The sequence below is a fragment of the Xiphophorus couchianus genome, chromosome 7 (genome assembly GCF_001444195.1).
Source record: "Xiphophorus couchianus chromosome 7, X_couchianus-1.0, whole genome shotgun sequence".
Lineage (NCBI taxonomy): Eukaryota > Metazoa > Chordata > Actinopteri > Cyprinodontiformes > Poeciliidae > Xiphophorus > Xiphophorus couchianus.
This window is the reverse complement of record NC_040234.1, coordinates 25,383,787-25,400,108: the sequence shown is the minus strand read 5'-3', so window position 1 is coordinate 25,400,108 and position 16,322 is coordinate 25,383,787. Positions and strand designations below refer to the sequence as shown.

The window sequence follows — 16,322 nt, the reverse complement described above, 5'->3', positions numbered from 1 at the left end:
CATTGTTGGCAAAATTCTTAACCTTTTGTATTTTTGTCACAATAACAACATTTGCTGGATGATAAATTGTCCCAGAAGTTGTTGCGGTAAACAACACTATTGTTGTTTTGAGACAATTTTCAAGTAATCTAAATGTAACGACATATTAACGCAAGAAGGATTAGTAAACTTCAAATTCTAATGAACATTTAGTGCTGGATTTAACAAGACATATTGAATATCCTAAATAAACTAAACGGAAACGATAAAAATAAAATGAATTATGAAATCTCTGTAAACAAAATTGTCCTTCAAAAAATGATTTAATTGAAACCAATGCAGAAGACTGAAGACTTTAATCATCCGGTTTTTGGTGGAAAGAGAGAAAGAAAAACAATAAATCATGCAAATGGAAATTATTACATTTGTTTTAATTTATCATGCAATTAATTGATTTATTGCTTATTACAACTGGCTTAACCTATTGTTGAAGATCTAAAACCTGTGGTATGAATATTTGCATTAACTCTACTTTTTACAACATAATACATATTCTTTTTCTGACTTTTTCATAAATAAATTAAACAACTAAAGACTTGGTGAAAACTACAAAACAATTTTAACCTAAATGTTTATTGCTCATTGCCAAAAAATACAAAGAAATCCTCCAGAAAAGGTTGTTAATTCACACAACATAAATAGTGATTATTGTCTTGAATATATCAAAGATTAGTAATAAATCTGATTTATTCCATCAGTATTTTTATGTAGAACCAGAAGCTTTTTTTGGACCTTCAGTAGCCAACAATTCTCCATTGACTTCTATTGACTTCTCTTTGTTTCCATCTAATTGCAGCATGTAGCAATTTATTCTGCCATGTTAATATTTCATATAGAAGAAAAAAAAAATCATTGATGGCTGATAAATAAATTAATTGTTCTATTTGTGCCGTTATGGAGACAAATCTTTAGAAAGTCTCAAGTTTTAGAAATTGATTTCAGAAAATAAAGTGAAAAAGTCTCCACTCACTACTAGACATATGTATGTACCCCAACTATTTATTTCATGAAAAATATTTTGTCCTTGTTTTCTCTCTTTTCTTTTTTTTATTATAATGAAGTTTTAAATAATTAAACATACATTTAAATGGTAAAAATCCTGAGAGTAATTAAACGTTTGTTAGTTTGAAGCCGGTCTTAATTTGCTTATGGGCAAAAGAATTGCCCCAAAATAGGGCAGGAGAAAAATGTGTAAATATGAATGAATAATTTATAAATAAATGTATACATTTGTGTCAGTTATCTATTTGGCTTGATATTTTTCTGTGCGTCTGTGTGTGTGTGTGTGTGTGTGTGTGTATGTGGGCGTGTGTGTGTGTCGTCAGGTGCTGGATGGTCTGTTGGCTCAGTGTGGAACCGTTGAAAACTGTGAGCAAGGTGAGTCTGACATAGACCTGCAGCTAATGATTATTTTAGTAATCCGTTATTATTTCAATTTTTCTGACAGTTATTTGATTAATCAAAAAAGTGGCACATTCTGCAGATTCTTCATTTAACTGTTGAAGCTTATTTTGTACAATATTTGAAGTACATAAAATACAAATAAATCATTTACTTCCTCTTTTAAATAATAAAACAATTTATTGCCTAAAATGCAACAGCAAAAAGTGTTAATAGGAGCTGTTTTAATTAATTAATTCATTCATTTTTTAACATAAAAAACATTCCATTTGAGAATTGGATAGAACAGATTTACAAAGATTTTTATTGCCTTAAATGTAACATGTATTATATATTTTTTTGGTTTAATTTCTTTGAATATGTTCATTCAAAAAATTGCCTTTTATGAGTCTCTGTGCTCTAGTTAATGATTAATCGATTACTAAATTAGTTGGCGATTATTTAATCATATTAACCGTTTCAGTTCTGCTCCGTTACCTTCAGCATCGGGTGAAGTTAGCTTTGTTCTTATTTTGTCATCTTCTCTGCGTTAAAGTGTGTAAACATGTCGGGTTGTACTTACCCAACTTCACCCTGTGTGTTTGAGATCTCTAAAAGCTTATACCTGCAATTTCACTTTGTCTGAGATTTAATGATTCATTAGTAAAATAAACACAAACTCATGTAAATCCTTCCATAACTCATTCTTTTCTAACTTGAAGAGCAGGCCTTGTGGCTAACCAGGGGGAATCTCATGCATTCTGTCAGTAATGTTAGCTCCGCATAGATTGGTTATCATTTATCAGGTTTATTAAACCAACTCTTTGCAGTACTGTGCTTTCAGTTTCCCATAGTGTCTGACTAGAGGCTGTAGATGTGGTTCATGTGTGCCTATTAGGTGTTGAGGATAAGTTGGTTCTGATTGTTAAATTTTGTTCTCGTATGAATTGTTCCTCACTGAAAAATCTTTCATTACCTTTAATCATTCCTGAGATTTTTCATATAAAGCTGCAGGTGAAGCCAGGCTCCTCACAGCAGCTCTGCATCAGGCTGATTCTCACTCAACTTTGTGCATTTCCTGTTTGCTTTGTTCCAGTCAACACAGACAGTGAGACTGCAGTGGTTAACGTTACATATGCATCCCGGGAACATGCAAGGCAGTAAGTTACTCCAATTTGTTGTTTTTTTTTTAAATTCAATTTTTTGAAAATGCACAGCATATTAAATAAATATACCAAAGGAAACAATCTGGCGATCTGTATAACTTGTAATAGTCAGATAATCATAGGGCTTTGTTTCCATTTATTAATAGGCCTGTGTGTCCGTAAATCAAAGAAGGCCTTCATACAACTTTTTTGAGAGTTCCATCCATTTTTTATGGTGTGTGTCTGCCACCTAGTGGCCATTTTTATGTTGAACTTTTCCCCATGTGATCAAGTTCTACTGCAGTTCAATTTAAGTGATGATAATTTAGCTATAAGCCTCATCTCCAGCTATATTTGAGATTTTCAAGACTTCTTCTGAATTTGCTCACTACTAAACAACCATGTGTTTTGGTACAGATGTTCTAAACCAGATGTTAGCTGTGCCTGGAGAAGGAATGAAGCACAGACTCCAAAATATATAAAACAAAAACGATGCAAAAGTATTGGTTTGTATAAATCAGTGTAAGCCCAACTCAATAGATTTCAGGTATAGAGGACAATCGATTTTTCACACAGAGCCATGAATAAATTAGATCTTAAGAATTCATTTCATTGTTTTATTTTGGACTAGTATTTACATTTGTTTGGTTCGCTACATTTCTGTCCGAAAAACATACAAAGAAAAGGAATCATAAAGTGGCGAGCGCTGTATGACTGCTGTGACCTGATGGAACACAGTCGCTATGAGCTTTATATGCGAGAAGAATTTTAGTGCTCTGAAATCTGCCTGGATTTTAAAAATGATTATTTCTGCTAGCACTTTATATTTTACTGAAACATAATGTAACACATAGGCATTGCTGTGAATTTGTATGAAATAGAAAGCAACCAAATTTGTAAATGCCAATGGAAAGACATCTTTGTTAAAATGTCAAACCTGTTTCTGATCTGCAGTCAGGTATTGATCTGTTGTTTGCCATCAGAGCCATCCAGAAGCTGAACGGGTACCAGTTGGAGAGCAACGCCCTGCGTGTCTCCTACATCCCTGATGAGACCTCTGACATGGAGGGGGGTCAACGTGGAACTGAAAACAGCCGTCGTCCTGGTTACGGGCCCCGTGGCGGACTCCGTGGGGGGTCCCCCAGCTCCGGAATGCCCCCTAAGCCTCCACACGCTGACATCCCCCTCAGACTGCTGGTCCCCACGCAGTACGTGGGAGCCATCATCGGCAAAGAGGGAGCCACCATTCGCAACATCACCAAGCAGACGCAAAGCAAGTGGGTGATCATGAAGAGAGAGGGGCCTGCTGGAAGGGAAACACTGTGTGATGCGTCTGCTTCATTAGTGTCTTTTTTTTTTAAGATTCTGTTGAACCACAATTCAAAAGCAGTGTCTGATTTTCACTGGTCAACTTTCAGTTTTGAAATTGTTTTTTTAATTTATTATTTAATTACTTTTTATTCAGTTTCAATTGATTTCAGTGACCATTGTAGGTTTTTTAGTCATTAACAGAGGGTTACCAACTACGGATGTAGTTTTTTTCACTTCCAGTACCGATATCTGAGATTTAATATCGGCCGATACAGAACAACAGAGCTGAATTGACTTAAATCATTTCTGTTCTTAAACATGTGCATAAATGCAGAAATAGATTCAGAATCTTAGTCAAACATGTAAAAACAACAACTTTCACTTGTTCAGTCAGTGCAGTTATGAGTAATACAGCCAATGTAAACTAAATAACTGAAACTGAAACTGACAAAAACAGCAGGCTGACTACCTCGGTCCAACGTGAAAACACTTTGAAATGGTTCATAAAGTGCAATTAGGAATTGTAAATATAATGTAAAATAAACAATAAAGCATGACGTTGCTCAGAGCACAAAGCATAGAGTTAGACTGAATAGATCTAACGTTATGGATCGTGCACACTGTCACCAATATTCAATCTCTAATTTTTTTTTTTCCAATATCGGGACAAATTATTAATTCATCCCAAAATATTAAATTATACTACACCCACACACTTACTTTTTTTCCCCACAGGATCGATGTTCACCGCAAGGAAAATGCGGGTGCTGCTGAGAAGCCAATCAGCATCCACTCCACTCCTGAGGGCTGCTCAGCCGCCTGCAGGATGATCCTGGAGATCATGCACCAGGAGGCCAAAGACACCAAGACGTATGTGTCAAACAGATCCAGCATGGCAGAGCATGATGTCTGACCGTAGGCTGCATGAGGCCCAGTGTGATGAGCAGGGATTTTGCTTTTCAGAGCTGACGAGGTTCCTCTCAAGGTTCTGGCCCACAACAACTTTGTGGGCCGCCTCATTGGGAAGGAGGGACGCAACCTGAAAAAAGTCGAGCAGGACACGGACACCAAGATAACCATCTCACCGTAAGACATGCTAACTATGACCAGCTCAACACATTTAGCTTCAGTATTTAGAATGTCTTGCATAAGTTTTGACACTCAAACTTTTTTTTGTCTCGTCACACTACGGCCTCAAACCTCACAGTATTTTTACTGGAATGTAATGTGACAGACCAGCACTAAGTAGTACACTGGTATAAAGTCAAAGGAAAATAATAACTAGTTTTTGCTTAGTTTTTCAAATAAAACTGTTGCATCCATTAATATTCGGCTTGGTCTCCACTGATACCATTTAATAAATTGGCTTCAGAATTCCCCTCATTAGTAAATGGAATCTGGAAACTGTTCTGTGAAGGCCTCTGAGGTTTGGTAGAGAACAAACTGAAGACGTTTAAAGGAGGCTTAGGTTAAAAAACAACATCCAAACAGTTTCTCACCAGTCATGTTGGGAAAACGGCAGAATGTGGCAGAAGGTGTTCTGATGAGATGTTATGTTGTTAGCGTAGCGGTAAAGCTAGCACCCCATATTTAGGTACATCTATCATGTCGCTGTCTGGACTTTGATTTCTGAACTAGTCTTCCTCCTCTGACCCCCCGCTCTGTCTGAAGCGACTGAAGGCCACAAGCTTGATTTATCATTTATGCAGCTCTCTCTGCATTAGCTTTAAGTAGGCACTCACAGTTCTTTCTATGAATAGAGTTCTGAGTTTCTTACTTCACATAAACAGGAACATCTGGAAGTATGGTCCAGTCAGAACCCCGTCTTTAGGCTTATTCAAAGTTGAGATAATTACTGACTTTTCATTCCACTAAATAATTCTGAGCAGTGATTTACATTTTGCAACGTTGAAGCATGTTCACAATATCTGTGACCTGGTCACAGATATTGTGATACAGATACTGTTTCACCTAACTGTGTTAGGTGAAACTATTTCTCAGTTCTGCAAACTAACGAAACAGGAAGCTGAAGTGCTGCGTTCCAAACGAACGCAGTGTGTGAGTAACCATGCTGGATGTGCTGATGTGTGCAGTCTGCAGGACCTGACCCTGTACAACCCAGAGAGAACCATCACAGTCAAAGGCTCCATCGAGGCCTGCTGTAAGGCTGAGGTCGAGATTATGAAGAAGGTCAGAGAGGCCTATGAGAATGACATTGCAGCAATGAATGTAAGTGCACACACATGCTCATCAAAGCTGTTATCTCCAGGCATATTATCTTTTGAATGACAGATTACAAAGGATATATCTATACTTCTTTTTTAAACAATTATAATGTGAAGAATCTGCAGTGCAGGTGTGATGAAAAGGTTGGAATGACCTTTACATACTCAGGTCAAACTTCAAAAACATGTTCCTGTAAAAGGAGGAAAGGTCAAAGCAGTACAATTCTGACACATCAAGCATTTATCTATATGTATTGGGATTATGTACCCTTGCTTGTGTTACCTGGTCAGTACAGTACTGAGTAACTGCAGTTGATATTTCATAAAGATCAATGAACATCTACAACACTAGATTTTTAGATCATCACTGTATCTTCAAGGTTGTCAGCTAAGATCAACCTTCTAAATGTCCCTGTGATATTCTTCTACTCTACAGCAACAAACTCACCTGATCCCTGGACTTAACCTGGGGGCTCTGGGTCTTTTCCCCCCTTCATCCAACATGCCCCCCCCACCGCCTGGAAATGCAGTTGGAGGAACCCCCTATGGCTCCTTTGGGGTAATGTAGTCAGAGTACAAAGGAAAATTGTAATTCCTTACGTACATGTGCGATAAGTCATTATTCAAATCTCACTAAAACCAAGCAACTCAAACTACAACAGACAGTACATAAACAATTTCTTTGACTTCATCAATAATGAGTGCAATCTGATAATTTAACATACAATCTTTTAGCAAATGTGCCAACATTTATAACTAGAACATGTAATCTTGTTTGGCAAATTATTCCAATGACTCGTCACGTTCATTAAATGCTTTATGCTTTTATTTATGGCTATAGTTCCTTTTGGGTGTGCTGTTTTTATTTTTGTACTGCAGTTTTTTGCCCCTGCTTCCTAAACTACTAGAGACTAAAATGATCTCATCGTGTCCTCTATTTTGGGATGCTGCACTCACCTCTAGAGGGCGCCCTCTAGACTCCATTCATGTTATCTGATCTCAGACAAACTTTCTTGAAAGTGGAGCAACAATGGAGAATTTTATAAACTAAACAAATGTTTACATAAAAGATAATATTTTCAAAGTGTAAAAGATCATATTTAAAAGAATATAATGGTGATATTATTGTTTAGATTTCTTGTCATGAATCTTTAAGGCATGTTTGTATATTGATGCAAAAAGTTTTAAAATGATTGAATTGCATGAGCAAATCATAGAATTTGGATAACTATGGAAGACCCAAAACACTGCAAATCTTATACATATCAGTAAAGGGAGCAAACGACAACCCCAACCTGACCCTACATACATATGAACTTTGTGCGCAGGCCCCAGAGCAGGAGACTGTTCATGTATACATCCCAGCACAAGCAGTGGGAGCTATTATTGGCAAGAAGGGACAGCACATCAAACAGCTGAGCCGCTTCGCTGGAGCCTCGATTAAGGTTTGTTAGACATGGAGATGGAAGAGAATAATGGAAATATTCTATAATGTCATGCATATTCACATAAAGATAAAAACAAGAGAATGTGGTTCAAACTTAAATTAGAAAAATAATGCTGTAGAGTTATTGAAACTCTGCTTAAAAGAAATGTGCAGTTAAGTATAGTAATCAAAAAGAAAAATGTACAAGAGCTACATAAAAAAGGACTATTTACAAGAAGCAAAAACAGGGATGTGCAAGTGACAGCAGGGATGTTATCTGAAATGAGAAAACTGGAAATGAAAGCAGAGATGTAAAATTACTGATCGAGTTTGTTGGGAGCAGTGATGTGATAAAGTCTACCAGCTGCTGGGGTAATGGGGTAACGGATCAGTGTTAACGCTGCTTAACACAGTAGCTCTCTGGTTTATTCAACAAGGCTGAGCAACATTAAGCTGTTCCTGAAATAAAAACTTTGATATATTTTAGGTTTGGATAAAAATGAAAGTAACAGTTTCTACCAACAAAATTCCAGTTCCTCTACTGCAGCCGACACCTTGTAGTAATATATAGCCAGTAATATATTCCTGTGTTGTTCCCCAGATCGCACCAGCAGAAACTCCAGACTCTAAGATGAGGATGGTGATTGTGACCGGACCTCCAGAAGCTCAGTTCAAGGTGAACATTAACAGCTGATTGACATGAATCCCATTCAACACTGGATTATATTACAGACAGATTACTGGGGTTGTCTCCTGCTGAGGATTATTAATCTCCTTTTCTTTCTCTTACCCATAGGCTCAGGGCAGAATCTACGGCAAACTGAAAGAGGAGAATTTTTTTGGTCCAAAAGAGGAAGTGAAACTGGAAACTCACATCAAGATGGCTGCTGCTGCTGCAGGAAGGGTCATCGGCAAAGGAGGAAAAACGGTAAGCAGCAGAAACCTCGTGCTTCCAGGCCTAATTTGAGCCTAGTCTGAGCTCCAGAGTTTTGTTCTGCCATCAAACAAACTAACATTCAACTGTTGCTCATTCTTGAAGTAACTGAGAGTTGTGTTTGCAGGTGAATGAGCTGCAGAACCTGACAGCAGCTGAGGTGGTGGTCCCTAGAGAGCAGACACCTGATGAAAACGATCAGGTCATCGTCAAGATTAATGGACATTTCTACGCCAGCCAGGTACGTTCCCTGTAGGGTCGCTAGCCTGAGGCGCATCACATTTCATGTTTCACCTTCTGCCAATTTACAACAAACTTCAGTGTATTTCCATGATATTGTACATGACTGACTAGTACAGTGTAGGTGGAAGAAAAATGATATTCAATATGTTTTACAAATAAAATGATGCAGTTTGTTTAATGATGTTCTCAGTAGGGCTGGGACTTTTAACGCATTAATTCTGATAAATGTATTTAATAGATTTTAAACAAATTACATTTTTTTAAATGCAATTAATTGCTTCTTACAAATTTTTAAAATACATTTCTGGCCAGAACTTTTATATTTGCTCATTTCTGGTTCACCCTTAAATCTGATGCACATGCGAAATCTGCAGATAACATCAATGGAAGACAAACCGGCTTCTCTCGGCCCGCTGGGGTTTAATTTTTGCTTCAAAAACAAGACTATTGCTCTGATCAAGTTATGCTAAAGGTAGTTAGCCTGTCAGTGAAGCTGTTCAAGCCTAAAATAGCATCTTGATGCTAAACATGTAGCAGCAGCACAGACGCTAACGTCAGCGTACACAGACCACATTTCCTAACAAGTTCCAGGACTGCTCAGTAGTTCCTGAATCACTGGAAAGCTGCACCAATCTGATGGTTGAAGAACAGTTTAAAAACAATAAATATCTCTGTTAGTGGGCTCATTTGGCTATTTATTCAATAACTGAGCAGCAAAAAAGGTTTTTGAATTGAAAATGTTGCTTAATTTGTCTGTATGTAGTTTTTGATTAATTCCGATCAACTCTGTGGTCCTCTGCCTGACTTCCAGCTGGCTCAAAGGAAGATCCGAGACATCCTGACGCAGGTCAAAATGTCCCAGAAAGGTGGGATGGGTATGGGCCCCGGGCCCCACCCTCAGGGCTTCACTGAGATGGGGAGCCCCACACAGGGCCTGACTCAAGACCACCAGCCACGCAGGAAGTGAGGGTCTCCTCACATTGCTGTGGGACTTCCCCGCCCCACACGCCAGACGGACACGTGCAGACGGACAGACGAACGGACACAGAGAGTAAAACGCGGACCCAGCAATAGACAGAGAGAGATACTAAGAAGGGTGGAAGTACGCTTGATAGCCACTGAGAAACATCCTCAGTGAGAAAAATCTAAAATTAATTCAATCAAAAGATGAAATGATTGGGATAAAAAGAAACTTGAAAACAAAGACCCAGTGCCAGGCCAGAAGAGAGACTGAGTGTGGATGAGAGGATGAAGAGATGGAGAGGATGATTCAGGCGCCGTGGTGTGGCTGCACAAAGCTTCTGGCTCGCTGCAGTTCTCACATACTTTGGATCGATAGCTTTCATTGACAGACAGACGGTTCTCTCCATGAAGTGATGGAGAGCTGGTGTAGTTAGTGAAACCTGTGTGAGTCTCAGCTCCACTAGTCTGTGTGCAGCTGCTCCGACGCTTCATTCCTCCACACACCTCTCCAAACATCCGCAGTCAGTCTGATATTTTAAGGGCGTTTTTTAACATAGAGATATATGTATAGAAATGTTTTATTCAGAGCTATTATGATAAGAATGCAGTGAGGCGGAGCTGGGAGAGGGAGTCTGGAAGCTGCTGCAGCGGGCGCAGGTGGGCCAGCTCTGGGGTCCTGAGGAGGGGGCCGTAGATGCTAACACTGCTCTTTACACAGCTCTCTAAAAAGCAGCCGGAGCTGAATGAAAAAAATGAAGAAAATATGAGGTTGTAAATATATAATCTTCAAGTTATTGTTAAAAATGCTGCGTCTGAACCACGTTTTTTAAGAAAAAAGGAGCGGTTGTCTTTATGTTTCCCTCTCCCCTGTTTGAGATGTAGCATACCGTAGTCTACAGTAAGACGAGAGGGGAGGGGGTCTCCAGGCGCCCCCTGCTGGTGGGAGGACGCAGCAAGAGACAGTAAGGAGGCGGCAGTCGGAGCTGGTCCTGCAGTTCTAATGCAGCGGTCGGCTCACAGCCCCAGTAGCCGTGCTCGCTGGCCGCCACCCGCAACGTCAACGGCATATTTTCTATATATTATATATATATGATATGTGAGTTAGCCCGGCCCCCGCTGAGTGGACTGTAGCTAGTGAGTCAGTTGTGAGGGTTTGCTGCACCTGAAAGTCCTGCAATGGCAGACAGACAAGGAGCGTCTGAGACCCTCTGCTGAGACCCTCAGCGAGCGGTCGACCGCTCTGAAGCAGCCTGGCGCTCCGGTCAGGGTCTCTGTTTCTGCTCTGACGGCACAGGAAGCAATAAGTCAAGTCTTCCGCTGCTCTCCACCTGGACCTCGGTAGAGGAAGTCTGAGTTGAGCGGAAGCAGCTTCCTGGTTTCCTCTCCCTAACCTGCCACAGGCCTGTGGGCGGAGCCTCCACATCCTGCCTGTGTATGATAAAGAGGAGCAGGAGTATGGATGCTTTTACCAAGATTAGAACAGATCAGAGAAGAAATGAAACAGAAAAAACTACCTCAGGGTAAAATTACCTCAGTATTCCTAACTTTTTTTCGCTTGCTGGTGTTTTATATAAATAGAAAAAAAGAGCTAATAGTCCTGAATATTTTTTATTTTTTTAAGAAAAAAGATTTTTTTTAATTATTGTCTTGTTGCTTTGGTTATTTTTTTTCTGTTTTTTTTTAAATTTTTGGTGGGGATGAATAGATCAGTGAATTCAGGATGACAAAGAGGCTGTTTTCTCTTTAAGCAGAGAGCTGGTACAGTACACAACGCTGAGCTAGTTTGCCTTTCTTTGGTGGGAAAACATGCCATGTGTGTACCTGAAGTGTGATTGGAGCAGCCACTGCCTGAAGTGGAGAACTGGCCAATGGGGAGCAGTGTTACCTCAAGGGGAGGGTCCTAACAGGCTCAAGGATGACCAAACGCACCACTCTGTGGGTCTTTAGCTGACCGTTATGAATGGATGTCCTCCTTCAGACAGACAGATCCCCCCTGACCAGTCCAGTCCCTGCCTCTAGTCTTTGTCAGTGTGCCTGCCTTGAACCCTCAAGGACCCTCCTCTGGTGCCTTATTGACATCATCAGGAAGCGCTAAGCAGGAGCTGTGTTTTCTCCCTCAGCAGTTTAAGAACTTGATTTTACGATCAGTTGTATACTTGTGGTCCAGATAGAGCCCGACTGCTCATGCTTACACTGCAGGCGGCTTTGATGTCTCTAAATGTGAATATTTATTACCTGTGCACTGACCATGATGCTCCCTGTTGGCTACATGGGTGTGTATGTGAATGCAGGCATGTGTAAGTTTGTATTCAAAATTTAAATTTTTTTTTTTTGTATTATTTTTTTTGGTCAGGGAATGTGGTTGGGTTCACAAGAAGCTGAAAAAAGTAGGACGAGAACCCACGGCCCTCCACCTGCAAAACCCATCGAGGATGGAGAGAATTAAAAACTTTCTGAGAAAATGGGAGCAAAATGGCAGCCATACTGCTGCGAAAAAGCTTAAAACCTGTTCAGTCATCGTTATTCTTTTGTATTTTTGGAGAAAATTTCAGAAAAAAAAACCCAACAAGGAAAGCAGTTGAGAACAGAAAGATAATGCTAGTCATCGTAGGACACTGCCAAACGTAAAACTCCTTTCAAGTCCTCACAGTGCTGAACGAAGCCTGCGCTGGCTGCCCCGCAACCTGAGCATCAAACAGGGAAAAGCCTTTTCTGTCATGTCTATGCTTCCATTTTTGCCCAGAGGCCCGAACTTCACAGCTCGGCATGGTTGCCCTGTGTCGCTTCCAAACCATAGAGCTCTGTTCACAACCGCCAAGACACATTAGTTAGGATTTATTATTCAGTCTGTAGGGTTTTTGATTGGTTAGATTTGACGGATTTTGTTTTTATTTAGTTTAGACAATACAGCAAGCTTTATTTGGACATAACATCTAGGGACTTAGCGTTGCACTAATTGATGAAATATGCTGACGACGACAAACTACCAAAACGACTGAGAACACCCAGCCCACATAGCAAAAGAAAAAAAGTGCAACAGAGAGTAGAGATGGAATGATCACCTTCAGTCTTTCTCCTCTCTTTTGTATTATTGGAAAGGAAATATTTGATTTCCTTCAGTTTCTGAATAATGTTTAATTTTTGGAGCGGGCAGGAACATCAGGGTCCCTTGCCCTATCTTGCGCTGGTCTCCATTGTGTTCGCTTTGCTCACTTCTGTTGAAGACCTGTTGATTTTTCTATTTAGTCCACTTTAAAAAAAAAATCAATGTTTAAACTTTCTTTTGGTTGGAAAATCTGAAAATAGTTTAACTTCTACGTGAATACATACATCTATTAACAAAACGGCTACTAAAAATACTGAAGTAGTAACAAGTATCAGGATGTTAACTGTGCCAGACACACAGAGGCTCGGTCCAAAAATACAAAATGAGAATATCTGCAAATAATCTCTGAGCTGTTCCTGAAGGAAAGGTTATGTCTATGAAACAGCAGAGTCTCATCTTGGAACGGAACTCCTCTTCGTTGTTTTATTTTATTTTTTAATTCTGTACATTAGAGAAAACAGCTGTTAGGATCAAACTGAAAGCCAGCACACGCTGTGCTGCCTGCAGCTCCTCTGTAGGTCAGAATGTAGTGAGAAGGACTATCTTCTAATTTGCTCTCGGCCATTTAATACCTAGTTTTGGATCATTTCTGGGCTAATTCCAGACTGATCTATTGTTGTATAAGATTGACAGAGTTTAGTGTGATGCCACCTTTAAAAATACTTCAATATTAATTTCAAATGCTAACATTAAATATGTATTAAAGTCTTTTCAATACTGTTTGAATCTTCATTTTAGTTTATTGTGCATGTTTTGCCCCTTTCCATTCTGAAGTACTTTGTATTACTGCTGATCATTTCTGTAGCATAAAGCTGGCCTTACATTTTTATATTCTGTAAAATATCCAATCTGCTGATTTTATGCAAGCCTAATGGGAGAAAATAACAGAAGTCATATTTTCATTTTTATTGTTGCAGCATAATTTTAGGAGCCATGTTTATTTGCAAAATTCTAAGTCTTTGGCTGCAATGGGAAAGAGTTCCCAGGAATCCCTTACCAGAGAAATTCCACTCTACATGTTGGTGTTTATCAGCAACTCTTTAAAGTCTCACCAACAACTGATGAAGAAAATAGAGAAGCCTCTGTTGACACGTTGGATTAGTTGCTGGATGCAATCATGCGTTGTCATGGATCCATAGAATATAGCGGATACTCTTTAGGGAGTGATTCTGCACCAAGGGCATTAATGCTACTTATTATGGTGAAAAATTCATCTTGTAACCACAACAGTGTAATGGCAGCACACTGATATAAACATTAGTGACATGATCAGCATTAATGTAAAGTACACAATAAATTGGCAAAAAACAAAATAACAAAAGAAAAAAAAATCAAAAAACAAAAACGAATAAAAATACCTTTTCTTGTTCCCTTTTAAGTGTAGAACCTTGGATAGTCAGACTTGGAAGCTTCTTGTTTGTTGTAGTGCGTTAAAGCTGCACTTTAAAGCGCAGCATGAGCGTCTGCCCCGACAGAACTCAGAGGAACTGACAAAACTCCAATGTGGCGAAACGTCCCGACATCCGGCTCCGAGCTGGAAAATGACAAACACGGCGGAGGGACGCTGTTACCTGGAAATAACGAAACGTGATCCTCTTAACACATAACCGGCAATGCTACCTCAAAATAAAAAAAAGATCAAACACCGCTGGAAGATTGTCCGTTTTCTGAAGGTTAAAATGGACAGGAGTGAGTATTCAGACAGCTGGACATGCAAGCAGAAAGGAGGACACGATATTTTATAGCACAATTACATTTGTCACTTGTTGATTTAAATTTTTCAGTTTTTAACATTGTACTTCTCCGGGTAGAGTTATAACTGAAAAGAGTAAATTTAAAGGAGACGCGCACAGGAAATCCAGAATGCACACATTTTGTGTAGTAGTGCGTGCCAGAGGTCAGGGGGCGCTGTGAGCGTCTGGAGAACCTAACTGGACTAACATCAAGCAATCACAGCAAAGTGTTGTTTGATCCTGTTTGTGTTTCATAGGCTGACTGCTGGAGGCCCATTGAAATCACAAATTTAGCCTAAACTGGATTAGAAATGAGAAGAGCTAAAGTTAGCCCGGTTTTCCTCCAGCCCCACTCCACATGTCTCCTCTCTGGGATTCATCTCCGGAACGACACCGGAAACCATGTAATTAATTTGTTAATCTACCTCCTAGGAAAAAGAAAATAGGTTATGTTCTGTTGGAAAAAAAAAAAAAAGATTTCAAAATAACACCCCTTAAAAAGAAATGAAGACAGAAATTTTTCGAGAGAAATATAGATGAATGAATAACATGGTAGTGGCGTCTCCATATACTGTAGTAAATAGTCTATTAAAGGAAAAGAAACCTATACTTCTTCCAAAGATAACTTTATTTACATTCTCTGTTTTTAGTTGATTTGGAAGGAAATATATGATGGGATATCAAACAGACAAAAACAACCTAATTCTCATCGTCACCAACTCAAAATATATTAGATTTCTTTACTCAGTTCACATCTATTCCTTTTTATTTCAATGAACTTTCTTGTTTGTAACTTGAAACTCTTCATGTTTTGCCTCATTTTGGTTGACTCCTATTTTTCTCTCCCTTTTCTGACATCAGATTGTAACTCTTATGTTTGGGTGCATTTAGCATTTCCTTTCTCTCTGTGAAAAGTTTCAGCGCCCTGCAAGGACCTTTTACACAAACTATGATGTATTCTCATTTCTCCTGATTCATTTGAAACAAGCAAAAGGACCTGTTTTCTAAGCTGACTGTGTTGATGCTGGTGAAAGGAGGCCGATGCTGTCTCACTATTGATTTGTGTTGGATTCATCTACACTTATCAAAATTACATTTGACCTTGAAAAGGAAATTAAAGGATTTGAATCGCTGCAGTCACAGAGTCATGGATATACACTTTTATCATAAGATATTTTGGTCTTCACAATATATGGACTTTCACCTTCTGCCTGAATGATTTCTTTACTCTTCATCAACACTTATTTTAATTCCTTGTAAACAAACAGAGCATAGATATGAATGTGTTATTAAAAGATGAGATAATGGATCTAGTTTGCCTTGTGTGTGTTTTTGTTTGCACAGATCATAACAGCGGTGAATTCATATGTAGATGGTGGTAGTCATCGGTGTTAAAGAAGCTTTAAAGGATGTATAAAATAGATTCTGGTCTCCTTGGCAACCATAAGAAGCCAAACAGTGTTAACCCCCTGCTGGTTTGGGTAGATTCAGCCACATTACTTCCTGTGTCTTTTCCTGTCAAACCTTCAACACGAGTCATACTTCCTCCGTTTTTGCCTGGCTGTCGGCTGAAACACATAAATGTTGCTGCTGGAATTTTGGTCTCAGTATTTTTGTCCCTAGCTGTTTTACTACTTCTTACTACTTTTCCCACAAACAGAACATGTATGTATGTTATGGAACTCTTGATACAAAATGGAGTATCTGAACAAAACTCAATCATACTTAGGAAGGACACGCAAGCTCCACTCAGAGGGTCTTCGAAACTGTAGGAAAAGATGGAAAAGATCAGAATTCTGGTCTTGATTGGTTTATGA

General features: G+C 39.1%; 1 protein-coding gene across 1 annotated transcript in view; it reads left to right on the top strand.

Annotated features, from left to right (window-relative positions):
- igf2bp1 (insulin-like growth factor 2 mRNA binding protein 1) overlaps nt 1–15,818 on the top strand; it is a 50,028-nt gene extending 34,210 nt beyond the window's left edge. Inside the window, exons 4-15 of the mRNA XM_028024139.1 lie at nt 1,365–1,416; nt 2,516–2,579; nt 3,548–3,841; nt 4,611–4,745; nt 4,839–4,961; nt 5,969–6,104; nt 6,537–6,659; nt 7,429–7,545; nt 8,128–8,202; nt 8,323–8,454; nt 8,588–8,701; nt 9,515–15,818. Coding sequence (XP_027879940.1) covers nt 1,365–1,416; nt 2,516–2,579; nt 3,548–3,841; nt 4,611–4,745; nt 4,839–4,961; nt 5,969–6,104; nt 6,537–6,659; nt 7,429–7,545; nt 8,128–8,202; nt 8,323–8,454; nt 8,588–8,701; nt 9,515–9,670 — 1,521 coding nt within the window. The 3' untranslated portion in view covers nt 9,671–15,818. The remainder of the gene's footprint in view (nt 1–1,364; nt 1,417–2,515; nt 2,580–3,547; nt 3,842–4,610; nt 4,746–4,838; nt 4,962–5,968; nt 6,105–6,536; nt 6,660–7,428; nt 7,546–8,127; nt 8,203–8,322; nt 8,455–8,587; nt 8,702–9,514) is intronic.
- The last annotated feature ends 504 nt before the right edge of the window (nt 15,819–16,322 follow it).